General features: G+C 42.1%; 1 protein-coding gene across 7 annotated transcripts in view; it reads right to left on the minus strand.

Moving 5' to 3' along the window:
- DGKI (diacylglycerol kinase iota) overlaps window positions 1-26,104 on the minus strand; it is a 513,862-nt gene that overhangs the window by 310,914 nt on the left and 176,844 nt on the right. For all 7 annotated transcript variants that reach the window (XR_009600539.1, XM_060415131.1, XM_027968850.3 and 4 more), the window contains exons 2-3: window positions 20,932-21,040; window positions 6,217-6,312 (exon numbers count right to left, since the gene is read on the minus strand). Coding sequence is in view for 6 of the 7 variants with exons in the window: in XM_060415131.1 (XP_060271114.1) it covers window positions 6,217-6,312; window positions 20,932-21,040 (205 nt within the window). In the remaining variant the exon portion in view is untranslated. The remainder of the gene's footprint in view (window positions 1-6,216; window positions 6,313-20,931; window positions 21,041-26,104) is intronic.

Raw genomic sequence — 26,104 nt, forward strand, 5'->3', positions numbered from 1 at the left:
AACATAGACAGACACCCCCACCCATCCTGATTTCCATTCTTACCTAACACATGCCCTTTGCTGTGTTCATGGTGTCTCGTGACTGTCTCCTCCCTCGTACAAAGCATCTTCCTGCCTTTGAGTCTGCCCATGTTCCTCCCCCTGCCTGAAAAGTTCTCCTTCCCCACCCTACTTACGTAAGTCTAACCCATCTTTCAATACTGCCTTCAAGCCCCATTTCCATGAAGCCTCCTCTGTCTACTCAGCCCACACTGATTCCTCCTTTCTCTTAACTTCCACCCGTGGCATTTGCTTTGCTAAATTAGGGTATGGAGTGAAAAGCACCTCTTCAGTGATGGATTCACTCCTCCTCCATGCTCTGCCTGGACTTTGTTTATAAGCCTGCAGGTAGCACCTGGTTATGGTAATCTGATACTAAACCCAACAGGTTGGCTTTCTTCAAAGGTGGTTCTTTAAAAGAAATGAGAATACATAATTTGCTTACACATGCTTTTATTTTTTTTCCTTTCAAAACTGTTGCTCAATTCTAAGAGAGCTACAAATAGAATATTTAAACTGGAGCCTCTCTTGGAGATCTCCTTGCCTAAACCCTTATCCAAAGCAGAGGTACACCCCACTGTAGCATCCTTGAAAGATGGCCACTAACTTACTCATAAACACCCTCTTTGAGCCCATCTCTCCAGGCACCTGTGTTCTTGCTGGTTGTCCTAGCTCTGATTATTAAAGTTCTTCCTTCAGTTCAGTTACTCAGTCATGTCCAACTCTTTGCGACCCCATGAATCGCAGCACACCAGGCCTCCCTGTCAATCACCAACTCCCAGAGTTCACTCAGACTCACGTCCATCGAGTCAGTGATGCCATCCAGCCATCTCATCCTCGGTCGTCCCCTTCTCCTCCTGGCCCCAATCCCTCCCAGCATCAGAGTCTTTTCCAATGAGTCAACTCTTCTCGTGAGGTGGCCAAAGTACTGGAGTTTCAGCTTTAGCATCAGTCCTTCCAAAGAAATCCCAGGGCTGACCTCCTTCAGAATGAACTGGTTGCATCTCCTTGCAGTCCGTGGGACTCTCAAGAGTCTTCTCCAACACCACAGTTCAAAAGCATCAATTCTTCGGCACTCAGCTTTCTTCACAGTCCAACTCTCACATCCATATATGACCACAGGAAAAACCACACCCTTGACTAGACGGACCTTAGTCGGCAAAGTAATGTCTCTGCTTTTGAATATGCTATCTAGGTTGGTCATAACTTTTCTTCCATGGAGTAAGTGTCTTTTAATTGCATGGCTGCAGTCACCATCTGCAGTGATTTTGGAGCCCCCCAAAATAAAGTCTGACACTGTTTCCACTGTTTCCCCATCTATTTCCCATGAAGTGATGGGACCAGATGCCATGATCTTCATTTTCTGAATGTTGAGCTTTAAAGCCAACTTTTTCACTCTCCTCTTTCATTTTCATCAAGAGGCTTTTCAGTTCCTCTTCACTTTCTGCCTTAAGGTGTTGTCATCTGCATATCTGAGGTTATTGATATTTCTCCTGGCAATCTTGATTCCAGCTTGTGTTTCTTCCAGTCCAGCGTTTCTCATGATGTACTCTGCATAGAAGTTAAATAAGCAGGGTGACAATATACAGCCTTGATGTACTCCTTTTCCTATTTGGAACCAGCCTGTTGTGCCATGTCCAGTTCTAACTGTTGCTTCCTGATCTGCATACAGGTTTCTCAGGAGGCAGGTTAGGTGGTCTGGTATTTCCATCTCTCTCAGAATTTTCCACAGTTTATTGTGATCCACACAGTCAAAGGCTTTGGCATAGTCAATAAAGCAGAAATAGATGTTTTTCTGGAACTCTCTTGCTTGTTCCATGATCCAGCAGATGTTGGCAATTTGATCTCTGGTTCCTTTGCCTTTTCTAAAACCAGCTTGAACATCAGGAAGTTCACGGTTCATGTATTGCTGAAGCCTGGCTTGGAGAATTTTGAGCATTACTTTACTAGCATGCGAAATGAATGCAATTGTGCAGTAGTTTGAGCATTCTTTGGCATTGGAATGAAAACTGACCTTTTCCAGTCCTGTGGCCACTGCTGAGTTTTCCAAATTTGCTGGCATATTGAGTGCAGCACTTTCACAGCATCATCTTTCAGGATTTGAAAGAGCTCAACTGGAATTCCATCACCTCCACTAGCTTTGTTCGTAGTGATGCTTTCTAAGGCCCACTTGACTTCACATTCCAGGATGTCTAGCTCTAGGTGAGTGATCACACCATCGTGACTATCTGGGTCATGAAGATCTTTTTGTACAGTCCTTCTGTGTATTCTTGCCACCTCTTCTTAATATCTTCTGCTTCTGTTAGGTCCATACCATTTCTGTCCTTTATCGAGCCCATCTTTTCATGAACTGTTCCCTTGGTATCTCTAATTTTCTTGAAGAGATGTCTAGTCTTTCCCATTCTGTTCTTTTCCTCTATTTCTTTGCATTGATTGCTGAAGAAGGCTTTCTTATGTCTTCTTGCTATTCTTTGGAACTCTGCATTCAGATGCTTATATCTTTCCTTTTCTCCTTTGTTTTTCACCTCTCTCCTTTTCACAGCTATTTGTAAGGCCTCCCCAGACAGCCATTTTGCTTTTTTGCATTCCTTTTCCATGGCGATGGTATTCCTTATAATACAGTATTTGTCAAAATTAAGTTTGTGGCCCATCTGTACCATAATTATTTGAGGTCCTTATTGAAAATTGCAGGTTCTCAAGTCTAACTCCAGACATACTGAATCAGCATTTGGAATAAGGATTTTAAAAAGTAATCTACATTGTTAACAGGTTTCCCAGGTGATGTTTATTATACCAAAGTGTAAGATCCACTCTTAGAGTCAGTGGATTCTATATCTAGAACTTAGTTCTACCTTTCTAACAGTGGAGAGCAAAACACTTCCCTTTTCTTCTCAATGTTCACTGCAGCACTATTCACAATAGCCAAGACATGAAATCAGTGCAAATGTCCATTGACAGAGGAATAGATAAAGAAGATGTGGTGCTTATATACAATGGAATATTTGTTGTCGCTGTTTAGTTGCTAAGTCGTGTCTGACTCTTTGCAACCTCATGGACTGTAGCCCGTTAGGCTCCTCTGTCCATGGTATTTCCCTGGCAAAAATACTGGAGTGGGTTGCCATTTCCTTCTCCAGGAGATCTCCTCAACCCAGGGATTTAACCCAGGTCTGCTTAGCAGGTGGATTCTTTACCACTGAACCACCTGGGATGCCCCTACAATGGAATATTACTTAGCCATAAAAAAGAATGAAATAATGCCATTTGCAGCAACATGGATGAACTTAGAGATTATTACACTAAGTGAAGGAAGCCAGACAGAGAAAGACAAGTATCATACAATATCACTTGTATGTGTAATCTAGAGAAAATGATACAAGTGAACTTATTTACAAAACAAAAACGGACTCACAGACTTCAAAAACAAACTCATGGTCACCAAAGGGAAAACATAGTCATGGAAATGAAGACCTTAAGCATCAAACCTTGCAACAGGGAGATTTCATCTATTGGAAAAGACACCTGGAAAGCCCCCTCTCAGATCCCAACAGAAAGAGATGTACTTTGCATCTCTGGCAGGAGTGACACTGCTTTACTATCACCATAAATAGGAAGAAAGATTTTTTTTTTCTCTTTACCTGGCAACAGCTTAGCCAATGAAAAATCACTATACTTCAAACTGTCAGATTCCTTCAATGGACTTTTTGTTTATAATAGCCCCTCCCAACTTCCCCATCTCTTCTATAGGAGAGTTTCCTCTCCTTCCTTCTACTACAAAGTTTCCTACACTGTCCCGGGTCTTCTCTTTGTCAATGTCCTTCCTAAAACGTGATGCCAAAATGAGGTGGAGAGAGCAAGCTAGAGAGAGCAAGCTCCAACGCTTTTATTATGAATACATATGGACAATTTTGATAGTGAGAAAACCAGTTTTGTTCCAAACGAGCCAGCGAGGTAGTATCATTCTGTAACTCTGTTAACAGACACATGATGCTGACTCTTCATAGTTGTTTTAATTTGGGTGCCTTTATGATTAGTTGTTCCTTTGTAAATTATCTGCTCTTCTCCTTTGTAGGTTTTTTTTTTTTTTTTCTCTCTTTTAATTCATTACGTCTGTCTGGCAACTAAGCTGATTCAATGCATTATCTCACCTAATCCTCAAAACATTTCCCTTACTTTACAGGTAAAGAAACTGAGCCTTCAGAACATGAAATGAGGAAACACAGATCTTCAGCTTCCTCACCAACTTATGCCTTCATTTAATTAATGTTTTTGGGAGGAGAGATCTTTATCTTCCAGACACTTTGTAAAGTGAGCTAAGAGAGCCAAGTATTTGGGATGCAAGCATAAGGAAGGTTCAAAAGAACATTAGAAAGTCTCATAACTCCATTATTTACTTACATCTCCCTAAAATTTCCTTTTTTTATTACTTTCCTGGCCTAGAGGTAATAGTGACCAAGTTATAATCAATTAGTGCTATTTACTGAAACAAAGGTTAAGGAGGATGTAGGTACCTGTTCATATTTTTGTCAAGAGAGGTAACGTATGGCTGACCCTAAAAGACCATCAGAAAAAGATCAAAGAGTAATCTAGAAATAAGGCAGAACCCCATAAAATTACAGTCTATTAGTTGGCAGCAACATGAGTAGATAACAGTTCAAAAGTACACATGCAGGAAGAATTGCTTTCATTTTTTCCATTTTCCATTATCAAGACCAGTATTTACGCAATTAACTAAGATCCAAATGCTAATTCATCATTTATAGCAGTTTAGTCCAAACAGCTGAGCTTCTCTTGGTTTTGGTTAATTTAATCGAGTTCCACACAATTATACTTTAATTGAAAATGCATATGCATAAAGTTGAAATGATGTTTAAATCAACTGAATTTACAACTACATAAAAAAATGCAAACAACAAAGTACAGATCTGAGTTGGAAACAAAATTAATTTAATCCTTCTCCATTTTTCTACTTTGAAGATGACCAACACCCAAAGGTCAGGCATTCTCAGCATCACACAGCCAGTGGTAACACTGAGACTCAAATCCAGGTTTCCTGACTTTGGATTGATAGCCTGTACAGCTGGGTCTTTAACTGATAATTAACTGTTCCATCCTCACTCAAACAAACCTTGGTCCTCCAAACTCTCATAAAGTTTTTCAAACAAAACCTATAAACTAGGTATCAAAACAGCTAATGTAATTTTAAAGATCTTTGTTCCCCAGCTTTGTGATTCCAGGCAGCCTAATAAAAGTCCCTGAGGTCTATATTCTTCCAGAAACTTTGGCAGAAACTCAATTTCTTCCTTCTTCATTATTCACAGAAACACAGTCATTCGCAATTTCTAGGTTCTACATTTTGCCCCAATCTTTCTTTCACATAATAAACAAGCATAATCAAAAAGAAAAAAAAATATTATTAGGTCAATTATGATGCCAATTTCCTCCAAATAAGAAATAATACATCTTTTCTTTCTTTCCTTTTTACTACTCTAAGTTTCCTATTACTTTCTTTTTGGAACCATTATTTGAAACCACAAAAAATTTTAAGTTCACTTTCTCAATACTAAAATTTTAGTTTCTCCCAACTTACTGCCTGGCAACCATGCTCTTTTCACAGAACATAAAGAGGATTTAACATTCAAACACTTAAAAGCCACATATACTCTTAATGTAATTGACTGTCATTCACATATATATTAATAGTTCCTAGAATGTCATAATCTGGAGCCTAGTCTTAATTATTTGTGAGCCTGCACCCACCACCAGACCAAGGTCTGCACTCATCTCCAGCTTTGCCCAAGAGTAGTGCCCTCCACCACACATGCTCCCCTACAAAGGAGAGCCCCCTCCCACAGAGACCCTTCCTCCACACACAGGCCTCTCCCCACAAGACACCCCACCCCCAGACTCGAACAAATACCCACCCCGGGCATCATCACAAAGGAGCACCTTACTCCATGGATCCACCTGCAGAGTCAAGAAAAACACCTAAAGCCATTCAAATGAGCCCTTAAATGCCATGCTAATTTGATAAACCCTGTCGGCTGTCTCACAGGGACGGGCTCTTTCAAACCTCTCCTTGGAAATTCAGGCGAGGTGACCCCAGCTGCCTCCAGATTCAATTACCCACAAGGCTTCCTCACAAAGGCCAGACCACAGGGGAGCGGGGCGCACACTCACTGCAAATCTGACTTGGCAGCTCTCCTCCCCCAGGTAGCACAGGTCTCCCGAGACGTTGGTCTCTAGCCACAGGTGCTCCCCGTTCACGGCATTTTCCTGGAGAGAAAAGACAAACCTGACTTCAATTTTCCTTTCAGGCATAAGTGGGGGCAGCGGGGTGTGGTGGGGAGAATGGATCTCAAATTTAGATTTTTGGAAGAACACTAGTGAATCCCAGCAGTCTAAAGACTTTTTATTTCACTCCTGACAATACTGCTGGAGTTGGTCCTACTGACATTCTAGAAATGGAAAATGTGTTTGAAAAAATTTTGAGCGATAATGAAGATGTTAGCGCCAAAGATGCTTTAACCATGCCGGTGGTCATCTTTGAAATATATAGTAAATAAGGGGGAAAAACCCTCAAGTTATTCAACCTAAAGCCTTATTCATCCAGGCCCACTGCAGAGTCCACAACAACTGAAAAAAAAATTCTATTAAAAGTTGATTCTTAACAAGTTAGCTATGGAGGGTAGTATTATTAAAGTATTTTAAAGACTTCTTGAAAACACATTTATATTATTAATGGGTAAATTATGCTTCTAAACCAGAAGCTTCTTAAAAGTTAGTTTTAAGTCACTGTATAGATAAAGCATAACAAATTTCTACCAATTTAAACCTATTACCAGTTCAATAGGGCCTTCACCCAATTCTAAGTCCTCCAAGTTGAATGATTTCCTTGCTTCTAAAAATATTTTCATACTTCCAGTAGCAGAGAATAGCTGGAGGTTTGGAACCCTATGGGCTTCCCTTGTGTCTCTGCTGGTAAAGAATCCGTCCACAATACAGGAGACCTGGGTTCAATCCCTGGGTTGGGAAGATCCCTTGGAGAAGGGAAAGGCTCCCCAATCCAATATTGTGGCCTGGAGAATTCCATGGGCTGTATAGTCCATGGTGTCACAAAGAATCAGACATGATTGGGCAACTTTCACTTCACTTCACTTGAAACCCTAAAAGTTCTCAGTGATGGATGAAAACAATATAAAAAATTAATTAAAAGGAAATGCTCTGCCAGTTATCCTAAATAAATCAAGCTCAACAAACAAATATTCTACAACGCTGGGAATTTAGTATCCAGCTGTAACTTATAATCATCTGTAGAATTTCTTTCCATTGTTTTATTCTTCAATTCATTTAGCAAGCATTTTTCCATACCCCTGGTGCCAGGCACTGGGTTGTATGCCAAGTCACATCAGTCATATCTGAGTCTTTGCAATCCCATGGACTGCAGCCCACCAGGCTCCTCTAGGATTCTCCAGGCAAGAATACTGGAGTGGGTTTGCCATTTCCTTCTCCAGGGCATCTTCCCAACCCAAGGATTGAACCCGCATCTCTTATGTCTCCTGCATTGGCAGGCGGCTTCTTTACCACTCGCACCACCTGGGAAGCCCAGGCACAGAGTTAGGGTATAGTGAAACCTACCAATGAACGTGGAAACTAAACAAATAATTATAGCAGCAAATACTAGGAATACTTACTACAGCAGAAATCCCACCAACTCTTAAAAAGTGAAGTATAAAATGTTGCAGTGGGGGAAAGGTCAAAAATCCTTGATAATACCAATCTAGGCAGGCCAGCAATTAAGTCCTGGTAGGTCAAGGAAGCTGGGTAGGAGCAGGCAAGACCTGGGAGTCAGAGATGTAAGAGACATCAGTAACTCACCGGGCTGGGAGGCTTCATTCACGCTAGGCCAGTTGGTATGTTCCTGCACTAAAGACCGCCCTGACTCCCGCAAGCACTCAGGGGCTTGCTGATCACTATCCATGCACAGCAAGGACTGCTACTGCTAAGATGAACTAGCTTCACTCCTAAGTGGGGAACCTGATTAGAAAGCCCGACACTTGTAAGAGAAGAAGGAAAGAAAAAGGCGCTGGGTCAAACATGCTGGTTCTCAAATCTGATTGCTCATTAAAATGACCTGATGAGCTTTGACGAATACCTGACTATCATCCCACCCCCAGAGAGTCTGCTTTCACTAGTCTGAAGTTTTTAGCAAATACTTGCAGTTGTAAGAATGGGAACACCATTTAGTAAGCATAAAGGGAGAGGACTAGAGTAAAAGCAGATGTAGGGAGGGAGAGTTCAGGTTCTTCTGTTATTCTACTTTCAATTGTGTTATAATTAACATTCAATATGTTGGTTTAAGGTGTATAATATAGTGTTTGATATTTTAATACATTATGAAATGATCACTGCAATAAGAGTTCAGTTTTGAGGATGTGGAATTCTGAGATGCTTTTCAGACCTTCAAGTGAAGATGTTGAGAAGGCTGTTTTTTATAAGTCTGAAGTTCAAAGAAGAGGTTTGTACTGTATGAATAATTTGGGAGGCAACCGTTAACTGATCTAAAGCCAAGAATGGAAAACCCTACGGATGGAATGTGGATGGAAAGCTCTGATTTCTGAACCGTGGAACGTTCCAACATTTAAGAGTTTGAGAACATAGGAAAGATCCAGCAAAGGAGACTGGGATGGAGTGGCCACTGAAGTACAAGGAAAGCAAAAAAAGAGAGAGTAACGTTTCCAGGAAGAAAGTGCCCCTAGAAGGTCTGCGTCAAAAGCTGAAGGCTGAGAACTGGCCATTGGGTTTCTCCATGTGAACATGTTAAGTCACTGATGATCTTGACAAAAGTAGTGACAGTGAACGAGAAGGAAGAAAGCCGGACGGAATTGGGTTTGGGAAATAATGGTACTGACTTTAGCTTCAAAATGTATATGAGACCCAATTAATGCTCACCACCTTTACTGTTACCACCTGATCCTCCACCCCCCTGGCTTGGAACATTCCCAACAGCCCCCTGCCTGGTGTCCCCGCCCCGCTCATCTCTTCCTTTCCCTATCCAGTTACCTCATCTTCTCTCTCTTTCCCTCTCGGTCGCTGACATGCAGTCACACTGGTCTCCTCGTATTTCCCAAGGAGACTAAACAGCCTTTCATCCCAGGTCCACTGAATTTGGTGCTTTCTTAACTAAAAATTGTTTCACTGTATATTGTCTACTGTATCCAAGTTATTTATTCCTGTCCATTCTGACTTATGTGGTTAATTTCTATTTACCCTTTGGTCACCAAATCGAGCGTTACTTTCTCAAGCCAACACTCACCCTCAAATTGAAGTCATTTTGTTAGCTGCTCTCATAAAACTATGTTTATCTCCCATCATTTATCCCAGATGGCAATTATTCATTCATTGGCATGACTATTTGATTTATGTTTCCTTCTTATGCTAGATTCTAACCTTCATATGGACATTAAATGTCCAGCACTTGGCACCTTGCAAACAGTAGACAATGAAAACATTTAGGGAACTGAAAAGATGAGACCAAGAATCAATGAATGAATCACATTTTTGTTATATAAGGTTCCAAGAAGTAGAAAGGATAATTACTTTTTTACCTGTCCATTAGCTCAGAGTCATACACCATGAGAAATAAACATGGATGCCTGAGAGACTTGACAATCTTTCAAAATCATGACAGAAACAGAAGCATGCAAGAAAAAGCCAGTCATGCAAGGAAAACATGAAACATACCTTTCTTAGACTATATTTTCCCTGTCTCATCCTTTTCTTGTACATCTGTCTTGTCCAATGCATCAGAAAGAAGTAACCTTACCCAAAGAGAGGTTTGGCCTTGGCCCTCAACTATAGAATGGTAATTTAAGTGCCTGGGATGTCTTGCCTGATAACGGCATCTTTGTTTACCTGGGGACCCTGGGTTATACTAGATATACTAAAATAGCACTGACTTGTGGTGGGGTATATATCAACTCAACCTCCAGAGGGTCAAGTGGCTAAGGTCAACCATGCAGGTGGTCAACCATGTCCATATGACTAAGCCCCAATTAAACCCTGGTCACCAAGGTTCAGATGTGCTTCCTTGGTGGCAATACACCATACGTACATTCCCACCATGGCTGCTGGGAGAAGTTAGCTCTGTCCCAAATTGCTTGGGAGAGAACAGTTGGAAGCTCCTTGTACAGGAATCTCCTGGACTCTGCACCATGCACCTCTTCTCTAGGCTGATTTGAACCTGTGTCCTTTCACTGTATTGGGATTCCTTGGCGACTCATATGGTAAAGAATCTGCCTGCAATGTGGGAAACCTGGGTTTGATCCCTGGGTTGTGATGATCCCCTGGAGAAGAGAATGGCTACTCACTCTAGCATTCCTGCCTGGAGAATTCCATGGACAGAGGAGCCTGGCAAACTACAGTCCATGGGGTTGCAAAGAGTAGGACATGACTAAGTGACTAACACTTTCACTTTCCTTTCACTGTAAAAGGTCATAAATGTGAGTAAAACAGCCTTCACTAAATTCTGAGTCCTTCTAATGAATGACTGAACGTAAGTGTGGTCTTTTGAATTCCAGAAGCTGCAGGTGAGGGTGACCTTGGGAACTCCTGAATTCTGTATAAAGGTATCCAGCTGGGTGGCATTCACCCATAAATAGAGTAGACAAATAAAATATTGTTTTTTTCTTACATTTCTGGTAAATCTTAATCCACTTCAGTATCAGTAAACATAAGCTTTGGAGTCAGGTAGACTTGCTACCAAGCTCTATGACCTCCGGTCTCTCTAACTTTGCTAGACCTCAGTTCACTCCCCACTGAAGTTGCAATAATGATTTTACTTCTCTCACAAAGTCACAAAGATGTTTAAATGTGAAAATGAATAACATTCAATGCCTTCCCCACAATGAGAAGTTAATACAAGTTCAATGTAATTCTTACTATTATCATTGTGGTTGGTCTCCAGTTTTCCTTTCCTGTCTTCCCAATCCATAGATATTGGTATCATCCAAATTTCTCTCCTGGGCCTTTGTAGTCAAGACTGCTAGCCATTCACCAAATTCATTCTCCTCTTCTTCCTGAACACACAGTTGGAGTTTGCTACCCAGTCTCACCTGTAACAAGTGTGGCCACATGACCCAGTTCTAACCATGAACAAGAGTGATGTATACTGTTTTCAGACTTGGTCCACTAAGCCTCTCATGGGCATTCCTCAATACTCTGTTCTCATACTGGGTACCTGGGCAGTTGGTCTTTGGGATGATTTAAAAGTCTTCTGATGAAGTTGTAAGAGTAACTGTCAGTCTGGGTCACTGAATAACTGTGTGGAACAGAGTCCACCCCCAACCGAACCTGGAACAGTCCTGGTTTGCTCTTGGGTGTATTTCCTTCCCAAGCAGGTCACCACCGAGCGTTGAGCAGAGTTCTCTGTGCTACAGAGTAGGTTCTCGTTGTTGTTATTGTTTAGTTGCTAAGTCATGTCTGACTCTTTTGCAACCCCATGGACTGTAACCCAGCAGGCTCCTCTGTCCATGGGATTTCTCAGGCAATAATACTGGAGTGGGTTGTCATTTCCTTCTCCAGGGAATCTTCCAACCCAGGGACGGAACCCGCGTCTCCTGCATTGGCAGGTGGATTCTTTAGTTATCTATTTTATACACAGCAGTGTATATATGTCAATTCCAATCTCCCAATTCATCCCACACCCTCCTTCCCCCCACCCTCGGCACTCATACATTTGTACGTCTGTGTCTCCATTCCTGCGCTGCTAATAGGTTCATCAGTACCGTTTTTCTAGATTCCGCATAAATGCATTAATATACAGTATTTGTTTTTCTCTTTCTGATTTACTTCACTTGTATGACAGTTTCTAGGTCCATCCACATCTCTCTGATATTTTACACTGCTATAAAATTAACTTCCTAAAAACACAGCTGTGATTATGACTCTCTCTTGCTCAGGATGCTAAAAAAATTCTCTATTATTTATAAAACAAACTCCAAACTTAATCCCACATACTAGGCCTTCCATTAATGCTACCAGGCTGTCTTCCTTATTCACCTTCATACACAGTTTCATAGAATGTATGAGGCTATGCATCTCAGTATAGTCATATTTTCCTTTTCTGTGTCATGTTTTTTATTTACCCCATTCTCCACACCCAGGGACCTCTTTCTCTTCTCTACACATGCATCTTGAAATTCCATCTCAAACACTATACAACTCAGAGTACCCATCTGTGCCAGACAGAAACAATAGCTCTATTTCTAAATGAAGATAGCATTTCTTCTGTAACAGTCATGAAAAAGCTGGCTTAAAGCTCAACATTCAGAAAACGAAGATCATGGCATCTGGTCCCATCACTTCATGGGAAATAGATGAGGAAACAGTGGAAACAGTATCAGAATTTATTTTGGGGGGCTCCAAAAGCACTGCGGATGGTGACTGCAGCCATGAAATTAAAAGACGCTTACTCTTTGGAAGAAAAGTTATGACCAATCTAGATAGCATATTGAAAAGCAGAGACATTACTTTGCCAACAAAGGTCCGTCTAGTCAAGGCTATGGTTTTTCCAACAGTCATGTATGAATGCGAGAGTTGGACTGTGAAGAAAGCTGAGGACCAAAGAATTGATGCTTTTGAACTGTGGTGTTGGAGAAGACTCTTGAGAGTCCCTTGAACTGCAAGGAGATCCAACCACTCCATTTTAAAGGAGATCAGTCCTGGGTGTTCTTTGGAAAGAATGATGCTAAAGCTGAAACTCCAACACTTTGGCCACCTCTTGCGAAGAGGTGACTCATTGGAAAAGACTCTGATGCTGGGAGGGATTGGAGGCAGGAGGAGAAGGGGACGACAGAGGATGAGATGGCTGGATGGCATCACCAGCTCGATGGACATGAGTTTGAGTGAACTCTGGGAGATGGTGATGAGCAGGGAGGCCTGGCGTGCTGCGATTCATGGGGTCACAAAGAGTTGGACATGACTGAGCAACTGAACTGAACTGAACTGAGTGAGTGTTAAAACAATGTATCCACAGATATACATAGATTTATACAGATCAACCTATCTATGGATAGATTCAGTTACCTAAGAGTAGAGACCCACCTAGGTAAATATAGATATGATTCCTTGCCCTCGAGTTCCACCTGAACTCTTAGTAGTAATTAGCTACCGGTAAAAAGACGCAAGTTGTGAATGAATGACACCAACAGGATACACTGACACCAGAAGCAAACAATCCACACAAAATGAAGCCATTTACCGGCTAAAGAGAAGAGTTCTAAAACAGTAAGAAAATTATAAATATGTATCAAATATAAATATCCTTACAAATTCAGAAATGGAAAAAATCTGGACTGCCTCCCCGTAAAAATATTTAAGGTAATAATAGGTAAAATCTGTCTTGGATGGTTTAGATCTGTGCTGTCCAATAAGCAAATGGTGATTCAACATTAGAAATGGGATAAGCACTAATTGAGATGTGCTGTCAGTCTAAAATAAAATAAATAGCAGACTTTGAAGATTGCCTTTCTGTAAAAAGTGAATTCTCTCATTGATCATTTTTATATCAAGTATGTGTTGAAATAGTAATATTTTTGATATATTTGAGCAAATAAAATATAATACTAAAATTACTTTTAGGGGCTTCCCTGATGGCTCAGTTGGTAAAGAATCCATCTGCAATGTAGGATACTGCCTGCAATACAGGAGACCCAGGTTTGATCCCCGGGTCAGGAAGATCCCCTGGAGAAGGAAATCACAACCCATTCCAGTATTTTTTCCTGAAAAGATCCCATGGACAGAGGAGCCTGGCAGGCTATGGTTCATAGGGTCACAGAGAGTCAGCTATGATTGAGCACAACTTTCTGTCTTTCTGTCTGGTGGTCCAGTGGCTAGGACTCTGCACCCTCAATGCAGGGGGTCCAGGTTTGATCCCTGGTCAAGGAACTAGATCCCACACACCACAACTAAAGTTTGCATGCCACAACCAAAGACCCTGCATGCCACAATTAAAACCCGGTGCAGCCAAATTCAATTAATTTTTTTTAAAGCTAGCTCTGTCCTTTAAATTTTTTTAGAAAACAGAATTAATCTTACCTATGCCTTTTTTGCTTTTTAATGTGGCCACTATAAAATGAGGCTTACTTTATGGTTCACATATATTTCTTCTGTTTACCTTTATTAGTTTATAATCACTTACTAAGAGGCAAAAGATTAGACCTAGTTACTTCTCAGTGAGCTGTGAAGTTGTACAATTCTGTGATTTCTCCCAGCAGCCAATGTGATATCATTTAAAATTTTCATAATTTTAGAAAATAAGAGACTAGTGAGGGTGCCTGAGTCATGCTAGATCTGTCCACTATTAAGATGACTGGTCATAGCCAGGACCTTCACTAATTCATAGATGGTCAGCTCCTCCTGCTTGACTCAGCAATCTGACATCTTGATTAATCTGACAATGTTTTTCCAAAAGAGGGATGGAAGTGAAGAAAGATATCAGGCTGTGTCACTATGGGTGATGACACCTAAGCCTGGAGTTAAAGAGCAAAGGCCTGGAGCTTGTAAAGAAGGCACAGGCCTGTGAGGACCTCTCGTTGTAAACAAGGCTAAAATGAGAGCATGCACACGTGCATATGGGTGTACACACACACACACACACACACACACACACACACACACACCTGCCTCTTTCTGCCTTTCCATTCAAGGTTTCCAAAGATAAAATGACCTAGTTTTATAACCCAGTTTAACCAATCCCACATGAAGACTCTGTTTCCCTAGTCTTATCGCTGAACCAAACTGTGAGGTGAGTGTACCCGCTGTTCCATGTTCTACCTGCCTAAAAGAACTCCTTTTCAAGCATCATCATCCAGAGGACAGGAAAGGTGGTCGGGATATAAAGTCTGGGTTTGTTTGCATTGAGGCTGTTTTCCACAGCCTTCAGCATTGGAGGAAATTTTCCAATGAGGAAAGAGAATATGAACAGAAATCAAGGCTGTCAGATTGAAAACTAATATAGTTTTTTTAAAGAAAGATTTTGGTGGATTTTTCACCATTGCTTGGAGAACTGTTTCAGGCAGTGTGATGAGCAAAAGCAAATTACAGAATAGAGGAGACAGAGTGAAGACCCACATCCTATGTTTTCAGCTTTAAGAATAAAAACAAGGAAGAAATCTCCATGTCCTAAATAAGTCTCCATCCCACAAGAGGCATGTGACATTTACGAGAAGATATGCATTATCTATGCAGTAGACTTACTTCAAAGTGGATTAACTCCCCCTAAACTGGAAGCTTGGATTCCAGCCCAGGAGATGGGACTATTTTTCCCTGTTAGAGCATTACTCCCTTCCTTTCTAGCAATTTAGCCTGTTTTCCCCAAAACTGGCTTGGCTGATGTTCATGGCATGGTGTCAAAGGGAGCAGCCCTGTAGGTTCTCACCATGAAAGGGGAGAGAGGATGCCATCGGGGTGAATGGGAAGATCAAAAACTGTGCAAGCTTCAAGTCTTAACACAATGTACTAGGTTAGGAAGGAAATTTTAAAAGAGTTACTCGGAACTCAATAGCATAAACTCATTGACGTTTCAAACAGGCTTTTGACTTTTATCTTCCAATGCCCTTCTGGAACTGGAGATCATCTGAGTGCCCATCGGCTCCGAGAGCTGTGTCCCTTTCTTGCTGATTGAACAGGAAAGCTGTAATCAATTCATCCCTGACATCCACCAGAGAGTTACTAGGCCAATGATACTGTGCAGTCCACTGTGAAGAAGATACATATTTCTGCTTGCTAGCAGAGAACACTGCTCCTCCCTTCAAAGTGCCTCAAATCGAACTATGACCTAGAATAAGTCAACCCAAAACACGAATTTGGCTCTAAGACAATGCCCTATTGGTAGAAATTTTATGTGGAATCAAAAACAGATAAACAGAAACTAGTTCAACCAAAATACACAGAACTAGTTCAACCAAAATAAACAGAGCTAGTTCAAGCAAACAAATGAGCACAGCCTGGCAGAGAGCAGGAGTCAAGTCTTTGTAGAAAAGAGCTACATTCACCTCAAGTGAAGCCGACTGTCCACTGTAGTCAGTAGAAGACCCCAGCCCTGTACTGAGGCTGGATCTGGCTGTTCCCCACCATTAAGGCTTCCATTCCTGACATGAATGGAGAAGAGGGCGTGTGTGCAGGTGCCAGGCCCAAAGGTTGGCAAAGAGTCATCAAGGAAATGACCCTGTGTGGGGCAGAGAATCCCATAAGTCAAAATAAAATATGTGAGTGAATCACAGCAAAAGAGAAGTTTCCGAACTTCGAGGAACAGACTAAAAATAAGAGATAGTACGCATCCCTAAGTAGGGAAATGGGAATATGACAATGGAACACTTCAAGGAAATTATTAAGTTCACTGACCCAAAGCAGAAAAACTGACTCCTGCAACAGGATTTTTCTGGCCGAATGCAGAGGGGCCTATAGTCTAATCTCACCTGGGTCTCAGGCACTCCACAAGCAGGCCACTCCTCAAAGTCCTCCGCAAGAGGATGTTTAGGAAACAACTGTGCCCCTTCTGAAGTCTTTGGTACATACTAGAGTCAGAACGGGACTTCCCAGGTGCAATGCAGGAATCCCAGGTTCAGTTCCTGGGTCAGGAAGATTTCCTGGAGAAGGGAATGGCAACCCACTCCAGTATCCTTGCCTGGAGAATCCTACGGACAGAGGAGCCTGGCAGGCTAGGGTCCACAGGGTCACAAAGAATCATACATGACTGGGGCAACTGAGCACGCGCACACACAGTCAGAATGGGGCCCTCTGAGGTTTCTACAGTAAGTAGAAACTTGGGACTAAGATTGAAATTCCAGGTTCACCCTGATTTGTCTTCAACTTAAGATGCAGCATGGACAGCTTTTGCATCTGTTTTCTCACTGGTGAAAGGAGGAGAGGGGAGGTGACATAAGTTAGGGGTCACTGTACTACAGGTTTTTGAGATGACTTTCCACCTCTGACCCTCTGAGGCAAAGAGAATCTCAATGTATGAGTCAAGGGGGTTGAATGCAGAACAAGGTGAATTTCCACAGCCCTGTCCACCCCTGTTAAGCTGGATGCATCCTCAGCTCTACTGGGGACTCTTATCTCATCCAAGACAAGAAATTGAAGTTCTTCCTTTTTTGCCTTTATTTTGACATTTTTACCACTCTTCTTCTCATTTGAGAAACCCAAATCAGCACTCAACAATCAGTAACAATAAAATGATTGATCATTTTAATGCATTTAGTTCAGAAGAGGGAGCTGATAGGAGAGAGGTAGTCACACTGCTTTTTTGCAGGGAAGCAGACAAGGAGGTGGAATAAGGCAATGGTGGTAGGTCAAGACTAGCAGGACTACTTTTATATTTTAAAGTTTAGAACAAAGAAAATCCTGGTTTAGCTTTCTGCACAAGTAGGCAAACCAAAGTGGCATAAATGAAGTTGGTGTAAAGCAGTTTGGTTAGTAAAAGCCAAAAATTTGGAAGCAAGGGAAGTCTCAGCAAAAAAAAAAAAAAAAAAAGGCATTTAAATGTTTTGAACAATCTGCTTCTTCCTCTCTTCTGAGAAAAATCTTTTAGGTAACTGTAATAAGAATGTGTAGGGTTGGTTGCTGTCTGGCTTCAGCAATATTAGCCCACAATTATGAGGTTTTTTAGAGTCATATCTTATAACTCCTTCCATATAAGATCTCTAAATAAGCCCTGAGATAAGAGTGTCTTCAGGGAAGGCTTTCAATTTTCCCTCTACTGTTAAACATCCCCAGAGTGTTTCCTGTCACCGTGACAATTCATCAGGCCACCAAGATGAAGTGACCACAACCGAAGGGGCTGAAAGATGAAGGATCAGCTACACACAACGCAGCCTTACTTCCTACTCACTCTTTCCAAAACGTGCACCGCAGCCTCCCACCACCAGCCAAAAATACCATTTTGATGAAATATTAGAGCATAGACCTCTTTACAGTAATCTGGAAAATAACACCTTCTAGTCAAGCTTTGGTTCAGGAAGGAAACTTTTTCTAAAAGCATTTTTCTGGTAACTCTTTCCAGCATCAAACAGGGATGGAGTATCCTTCCTCACACCCCCACGGCACTCTTTGAACCCCACTATGCTTGGTGTCACTGCCCATATTTTGGTGTCAATGTCTTTTCTGCATTCTAAGCTTCTTGAAAGCAGAAACCATATCTTCCTCACCCAGAATCCCAAGGAACCAAACAGGTTCCAGAACAAAGCAGTTACTCAACAAATGGTGATCGATCAATGAATTCATCAGTGACTTAATTTCTGAATAAATAAACCTACCGGCTGTACAGTTTACAAGAACGTTTACATTCACAGCCCCATTTGATCTTAACAACAGCCCTGAAGTCCCCCTGAGGGAGAAGTCACCACTGTTCCCATCTATAGATGAGGGCACTGCGGCTGAAAGAAGTCAAGTGACTTAACCAACGTCACACAAGGGGCAGAGAAATGATTTAATGGATGTGTGTGCACAGTCAGTCGTGTCTGACTCTTTTGCGACCCCAAGGACTGTAGCTCGCCAGGCTCCTCTGTGCATGGGATTCTCCAGGCAGGAATACTGGAGTCGGGTGCCTTTTCTGATTCCAGGGGATCTTCCTGATCCAAGGATCGGATCCACGTCTTCTGCACTGAAGGCAGATTCTTTACCAATGAGCCACCTGGGAAGCCTGATTTAATGGGTGTTTCTATCTAAATGATGTAAACTCTCATTAGAATCTTGCACCTCAAATAGAATCCTATGAGTTTGGATCAGAGGATCTGGAACATCATGGATACTAAACTAACATTTTTGGGGTCCCTGATTCTTAGCACATCCTCATCAGTGGTCCGTGTGTACTCCTTTTTAAATTTAACTTATGTTTGTTTATGTATTTAATTCTTTTAAATTATGTAAGCACTGGTGTCAATATATTCTATATTCTAACCTTTTAAGGGTTTATTAAATGACTGTCCTGGAATAAAGGGAAACTTATAGGAGGGCAAGGGTCTTCCCAAATACCAACTCAGCATACACAGGTGTGACCTGAACACTCTAACTGACTTAAATTCAGATTGCAATCTTCAAGTTAACAGCTTTCATAGATGTCTTTTAGATAAAACATTAAAATCAGCTAATATATATAGCAGACTTTACCAAGGAAGAAAGTTTCATTTCAATTAGATTCAGTCTTTTGCCAGGTACTTCATGTATTGCATACATTGCTGTGTGCCCAGAATATAAAATAAGGATGTTAGTAAGTGTGTTCTTGGGGAAGAGGGAGAAATATTACAGTATTAAATGATATTAAGTTATGGCATATGTGCCAAAAACAAAATTTAGTTTACAAAGTCCTTTCCTTTCTGGTACCCTGCCAGATGGTCTTTCTTACGGGAGGAAGAGAACATGGATTATTCCCTCTGTTCAACTCAACCAGAAAGGCTAGACAAGATTCATCAGGACCAGACTGGAATAATCTCAGAGCAGCCTCCCCTGGCGTCATATTGTTTCTTACATTGCTTCAGGAAGGGACAGGCCTTTCAGTCCATAGTTAGACATGCCTTCAACCAGGAACTTGGCTCACCGAAGACTCTTAACAAACGTATTCTAATTGACTTAAGAAATTCACACTGCAATCTTCAATTTAACAGTTTTTAGAGATGTCTCTTAGATAAAACATTAAAATCAGTTAATATATAGCAGATGCAAACTATTATATAAAAGAATAGATAAACAACAAGGTCCTACTGTATAGCACAGGGAACTATATTCAATATCCTGCGAAAAACTGTAACGGAAAAGAATATGAAAGAGAATACATACATATGTATAACTGAGTCACTTTGCCATACAGTAGTAACTGGGCTTCCCCGGCGGCTCAGTGGTAAAGATTCCACCTGCCACTGCAGGAGACACAGGTTCAGTTCCTGGGTCAGGAAGATCCCCTGGAAAGGGAAATGGCAACCCACTCCAGTATTCTTGCCTAGGAAATCCCACTGACAGAGGAGCCTGGCAGGCTACAGTCCTTGGGGTTGCAAAGAGTCAGACAAGACTTAGTGACTTAACAATAACAACAACAGTAGAAATGAACACAACATTGTAAACAAACTAGACTTCAATAAAATAAATTTTTTAAAAATCAGCTAATATACCCACCCCACTGATACAGGACCCATCACCTTTGGGTTAGGAGAGGAAACATAGCAGACAGGAGGACATGGAGTGCCTGGAATGTAAGTGAGGTCATCCTCTCTCAGGAAAAATGAAAAAGGAAAGAAAAGCACCAAAAAAGAAAAAGGCAGCTTGAGCTAAGGAAATCAAACTTGGACTTTACGACTTAGTCTCTAAGAGTAAACTCTATTCATCGCCAACTTGGCAGGCAGGGACCAATGAAGCATGTGCACAAAAGTACTTGTTATTTCACAGCTGCTGCTGCTGCTGCTGCTGCTGCTGCTGCTGCTGCTGCTGCTGCTAAGTCACTTCAGTCATGTCTGACTCTGTGCGACCCCATAGATGGCAGCCCACCAGACTCCCCCGTCCCTGGGATTCTCCAGGCAAGAACACTGGAGTGGGTTGCCATTTCCTTCTCCAATGCATGAGAGTGAAAAGTGAAAGTGAAGTTGCTCAGTTTCACAGCTGCAATCCCAGGCAAATAGTGTTTAAAAGGATTCCTGAAGTTTTTAGCCTAGTCTTCAATATGTTTGACTTCATAAAAGGAGCTATGTTCCTGGAAATCTGGAAATGGAGCCGGGGCTTAGCTACTCAAAGATGGGTCAGTGAACAATACTGAAAATGATCAAGTCTTGTCAGGAGCTACAGGAATCCTGAGAATGGGAAAGACACACATGCAGTGAAACGATGTTACATGAAAACGACACCTACGCTCCAGTCCAGAGTCGCTCTGGGCTCCTTCGCTGGACCGTTTGCAACAGGAAGGCTGAGGGGATGCGCAGGAGCCAAGTGCTGCAGGCCTGCCCGAGAGATTGCTTTCCTGCAGCAAGAAGGAAAAAAAAAAAACAAAAACAAAAACACAAAAACCAACATCAGAAGGTAATACAGAGCTGAAAATTTCCCATGGGGTAGAAACGATGCCTGAGTTAGTCTTGCATGTGTGAAAACCTTTGCAAATGTACTGGAATCTCTAACGTGCATGGTGAGAACCAAGGATGGCAGGTCTCAAAAGACAGGAAGGTTGAGGGGGCCACCTTAGGGACATTCAGGGGAGACAGCAGAATGCAGGTCTCTGTTTGCAGAAAAAGACCTAAGGCTGAGGTGGTCACAGTCCTTGGACAATTTAAAAGCTGCCAGAGACTAAAAGCAAGCAAAGCAGGCTTGTGAGGTCTTTGATTAAAATTCCTCCGTTTCCCAGCAAAGAGCTCTCCAAGCTGGTTACCACCCCCAAGTTCACTGTTACACATCTCAAGAACATCCTCCCTTGCCCTTGCAGAGGATGTCTACAGTTGACTTGAGGTTCTAAGTGGGAAAAGACTGATTCGTATCCTGGAAATCACACAATGCAAGACCAATATTTTATCAAAGTCTGGGGTAAGAAAATTCGAAAACACGTTGGTTGGATGTTAGGTTTGTTGAGTGGAACGTCACAGAATTCAGGTCAGAAAGGAGGGATGGAATCAGGAGAGGTTGAGAAAGTCAAGACTGACCTAGGCAAAGATAAGCCATAAGAGGAGTTGCTTTAGCAAGCAAACATGCCTACGGCTGAGCAAAGGGGAGGGAGGAGATAAGGGCAGAGTGGAGAGAATGAGGAGAGCAAGATAAAGGAAGAAAGCAGGGATCACCCACGGAGAGCTTATGGTTCCATCATGAATAATAGAAGGCCAATTTCTGAACAGCTCCATCAGAAATGTCAGACAATGGTCTCAAGCTTAAACAGGAGTGCTGATCTGTGGCTTAACTAAGTGGCTCCCTGGAAGGGAGAGGAGCAGTCCTCTCTGGGAGTGTCCATGTGTTGCTCTGAGACCAGCCTGAACTAGAATAAAGGGTGCCTTGTGATGCTGTGGCTCTGAGTCCTGAGTCTGGGGTGGGCTTGGGGCGGGGGTGGGGAGGGCAGGAATCCGAGCTTCCACATGCTTCCCAGGTGCTTCTTTCTGTCTCTAAAGGCTTCACGCTGCTGCACAGGAGTGTGGAAGGATTTTAATCTAAAATGGATCTAGACACTATGAAATGGAGAATCTCCCACAAGTGCCTTCAGGCAAACAAAACGTAAGCGCTAAGAGACTGATTTCCAGTAAATGCCTGATTTCCAGGAGACAGAAGCTTATCCCTCCAGTGCAGAATATCTGCCAAGCATCTCTCCCCATCCTCAAGCCAATGAACCTGCTGCTTAGAATCTGTCTGGACTCTCACCACTTTACTCTCTTTGACCATAAGGACACTGCATTCCAAACTATCAGGAGACTTGCCCACAGCTCGCTATAGTCTGCGTGTCCCACACTGCACTGCCTCTGCTGAGTGCGTGTGTGAGCAGTTGCTTCAGTCGTGTCCAACTCTTTGCGACCCTATGAACTGTAGCCCCCCAGGCTCCTCTGTCCATGGGATTCTCCAGGCAAGAATACTGGAGTGGGCTGCTGTGCCCCCTCTTCAGGGGATCTTCTGACTCAAGGATGGAACCCATGCCTCCTGCATCTCCTGTTGTATCACAGGCGGATTCTTTACCACTGAGCCACCCAGGGAAGCCCCACTTCCTCTGATATTCCTGTATAAACGCAATATCTGGCCATTCAAGCTCATTTTAGTTCACTTCCTTATTTAGGTGGACAGAACAAGTATCTTAGGCAGGTGAGGGACACTGAATACCCCAGGCCTATCCAGGAGGAGGAAATTAGCAACCACTTCATTGCCCGCTTGACTGCCCATAGCTCCCTACAGCCTGTCTCACGAGATGTGAGCAAGACTGAAGGAACCTGCCACCTCTGACACTGGACCTGCAGATGCACCAAGTCCCCAGGGAGGCCCAGATCCTCACACAGAGGAGCAAGGCGACACACCGACAGTAAGATGGGATCCCATCAAAGCCCAGCAGAATCTTGCTAATGACAGATGATCTCCCTGCACTGTCCCCTGACCTCTGCAAGCTCCACCCAGTCATGTCACTTGTAAAGGTGAGCAAAGTGAACAGCAGCCCCCAAACCCAAGGAAGGGCTGAGCAGACTCCAGAAAAGAAGCCAGTCAGTCATCAAGGATCAAGCACGTCTGAGAGTTCAGCCAATGTCCAGCCTCCTTCACCCGTCCTTCATCTGCTTCTTCCCCTCACTCCATTATATATTCCATTTTGTTGAGCCATAAGGAAAGAACACTGGAAGATTCTCCTTCTTCTCCTTCCCCTTCCCTCTCCTGCTCCTTCCTTTCTTCTTCTCTTTCTCTTATATTCCTACACAGGAAGTCCCAGAAACACAGGACAGGTCTTCAGTAGTTGAAAGTGATCATATCAAGCTTGCCAGCAGCCTACAGAAGCTCCCACTGGGCAGCAAGAAATGTACTTGCTTTACATAGGCCCCCCAAAACAGTCATCACACATATGTAGCCCTTTAAAGACAGTCTGATGACACAATATTTTTTGCCTCACTTTCACCAAGACAAATAAGGAATAGCATCAGTTTTGGCCCCTGACTCCAAAGTATATCCCATTTTCTTGAGCCAGAAGAAAAGAATACTAGATGACTCTTATATGGTGAGCCTTCACTTCCTCCCCCAAGGCATTTTTTCCTCCAGCTGAGTTCAAAGAACTTCTTTAGCATTTTTCATTAGGACTTTTCTCTGATTTACCCTGTATGGTGATTCTGAGTCACAGTTTTTAACACAAGAAAGTCAGATCTCTGTGGAGTCAACATCTACAGGTTCCACTTTTGATTCCCTAACAGTTATCACAATCTAAATTTAAGTGTTCTAGCAAAAAAAAAAAATGGTGCCTAAACACAAAGTCTTAGGACAGCTGAAGAATTCCTGAATTTCAGGTGAAGAGAAAAACACAGATCCTTCATTTTTCCGTGAATAGCCACAGAGATTTGTGATCAGAAAATAGAAAAGGGGAAACAAAATTCTATTATCACAGAGGAAACCACAGGACAAATGAGTTTAACTCATCAGAAGCTGGAGACTGACCCCCAAAACCTGATTATTCTTGCTAACGAGGACTGCCAGCAAATTGCTCAGACAGTGAAATTAGGATGCAAGGAATACATATGTCTCTAGAAGAGCAATGTGGTTATAAGGCAAGAGACATACTAACATTTAACCCTGGACGCGTGGCTGCATGTCTGCTCACTTGTGTCTGACTCTTTGCAACCCCATGGACTGTTGACCACCAGGCTCCTCTATCCATGGGATTTCCCAGGCAAGAATACTAGCATGAGTTGGCATTTCCTTCTCCAGGGGGTTTTCTGGACCCAGGGATCGAGCCCGCGTCTCCTGCACTGGCAGGCAGATTCTTTACTACTGCGCCACCTGGGAAGCCCTAAGCCTGGATAAGCCCAGCAATGAAACCTCAGTCAAATCACACTTTCACCCAGCCTCTGAATACAAATGATTAAGGGCTTTTGTTGATTATTCCCCATTGTGGATGCAAATTTAAGGTTGGCTTTTTTGTAACATTAATAGAAGAAAATTGTATATCTACCACACATAAAAACATTAATTAGGGGGGAAATAAATAAGAAACTTCAAAGTGGCTGCCAGTTTGTAACTGTAAATGGGCCTCACAAAAGGATATTACATAAGAGAGAGAACAGGAAAAATATATAGAGGTAATAAAGGGGGTGGGAGGTAACTTCTGATGATAGCTTCCCATTCTTCCAAATAACCATGGGAGAAAAAGCCTTTTTTTCCAATAGTTCATACATGTATACACACTTTGTTCCAAAATAAGAAAGCAATTTCATTATTTCTCAGACCTCAAATACCATTAGTATAAGTTATTTTTCTATTTGGATTCATCTTGGTTGCAAAAGATGACATTTAAGAATCTGATAGAATCTGATGTGTGTTGAGGGGGTTTATGCTGCAGTTTACTACAATTAAAAAAAAAAAAAACAACCTGCTCAGAATCCTCCCAAATCCACAGTAAGAAAAACCACGAAACGGCAATAATTCTATTAACTTTACAACAATACTTTGTCAGGTGATGACTATAATGGCAAGAGAGTCTGAAAAGAAGAAGTGTGATATTAATGGTGAAACAGATACAAAACCAAAATATTCTAAAGTGCAGTTTCAGGCACACAAAGTCACAGTTGATGTCAATTATCTGCCATGAAAAACCGTGAACATATTTAAAGTACAAAAACCATCACATATTTTAAACAGCATTCTATTATTTCCTTCACTTCATTCAATAAGACTATAAACTCCTAAAGGACAGGGCTCAATTCATCTACTAATCTTATTATGTTCTAGCCCAGGGTAGACACAGCATATATTCAATAAATGCTTTCTGAGCTAATGAATGAACTTGACCAAGAAGCTAAGCCAAACAGCTTGCTGATTAGATCAAGGGTTGAGAAATCTGATTAGGATGATTTGAATTATATCTCAGGCCTTCCATTTCAGTGATATTCTTTCCTGAGAAAGCCAAAAATCCCTCAAAGAAGCTCTTTAAAGATAAAGGCAATGAGAGAGAGAACCCAGTGTTAAGAAGCCTAAGAGACCTCGAAACGGCTTTGTGATCAACATTAAAATGGAATCTTTTGCTACAGCATTTGTAAAAGGCATATGATAGTCAATACTTTCTTAATACAAATTACTGAAATAAACATGCAGCATGTGCTCTTCATAAAGAGAAAGGATCTTTTTTTTAATTTATGGGAAAACATGTAAGTGGTTACTGGGCCAGAATCCTTTTTAATTATCCATTCTGCAAATTTCTCTCGGTTCAGGTTGGTTCTCCTGTTCTTCCAGGGTGATGTGGCTCCCAGAATTGATCCATCCCCCTCTTGCAAACTCCCTGTCCGAGTGATGCTACCTGCGGGGACAGAATGAGGAGCCCAACTGCTGGGAGAAGCACCAAAGAGTTAGGAGGTCTCCTTAGCCAGGAAGTCTCTTA

This window comes from Ovis aries, chromosome 4 (assembly GCF_016772045.2).
Source record: "Ovis aries strain OAR_USU_Benz2616 breed Rambouillet chromosome 4, ARS-UI_Ramb_v3.0, whole genome shotgun sequence".
Classification (NCBI taxonomy): domain Eukaryota; kingdom Metazoa; phylum Chordata; class Mammalia; order Artiodactyla; family Bovidae; genus Ovis; species Ovis aries.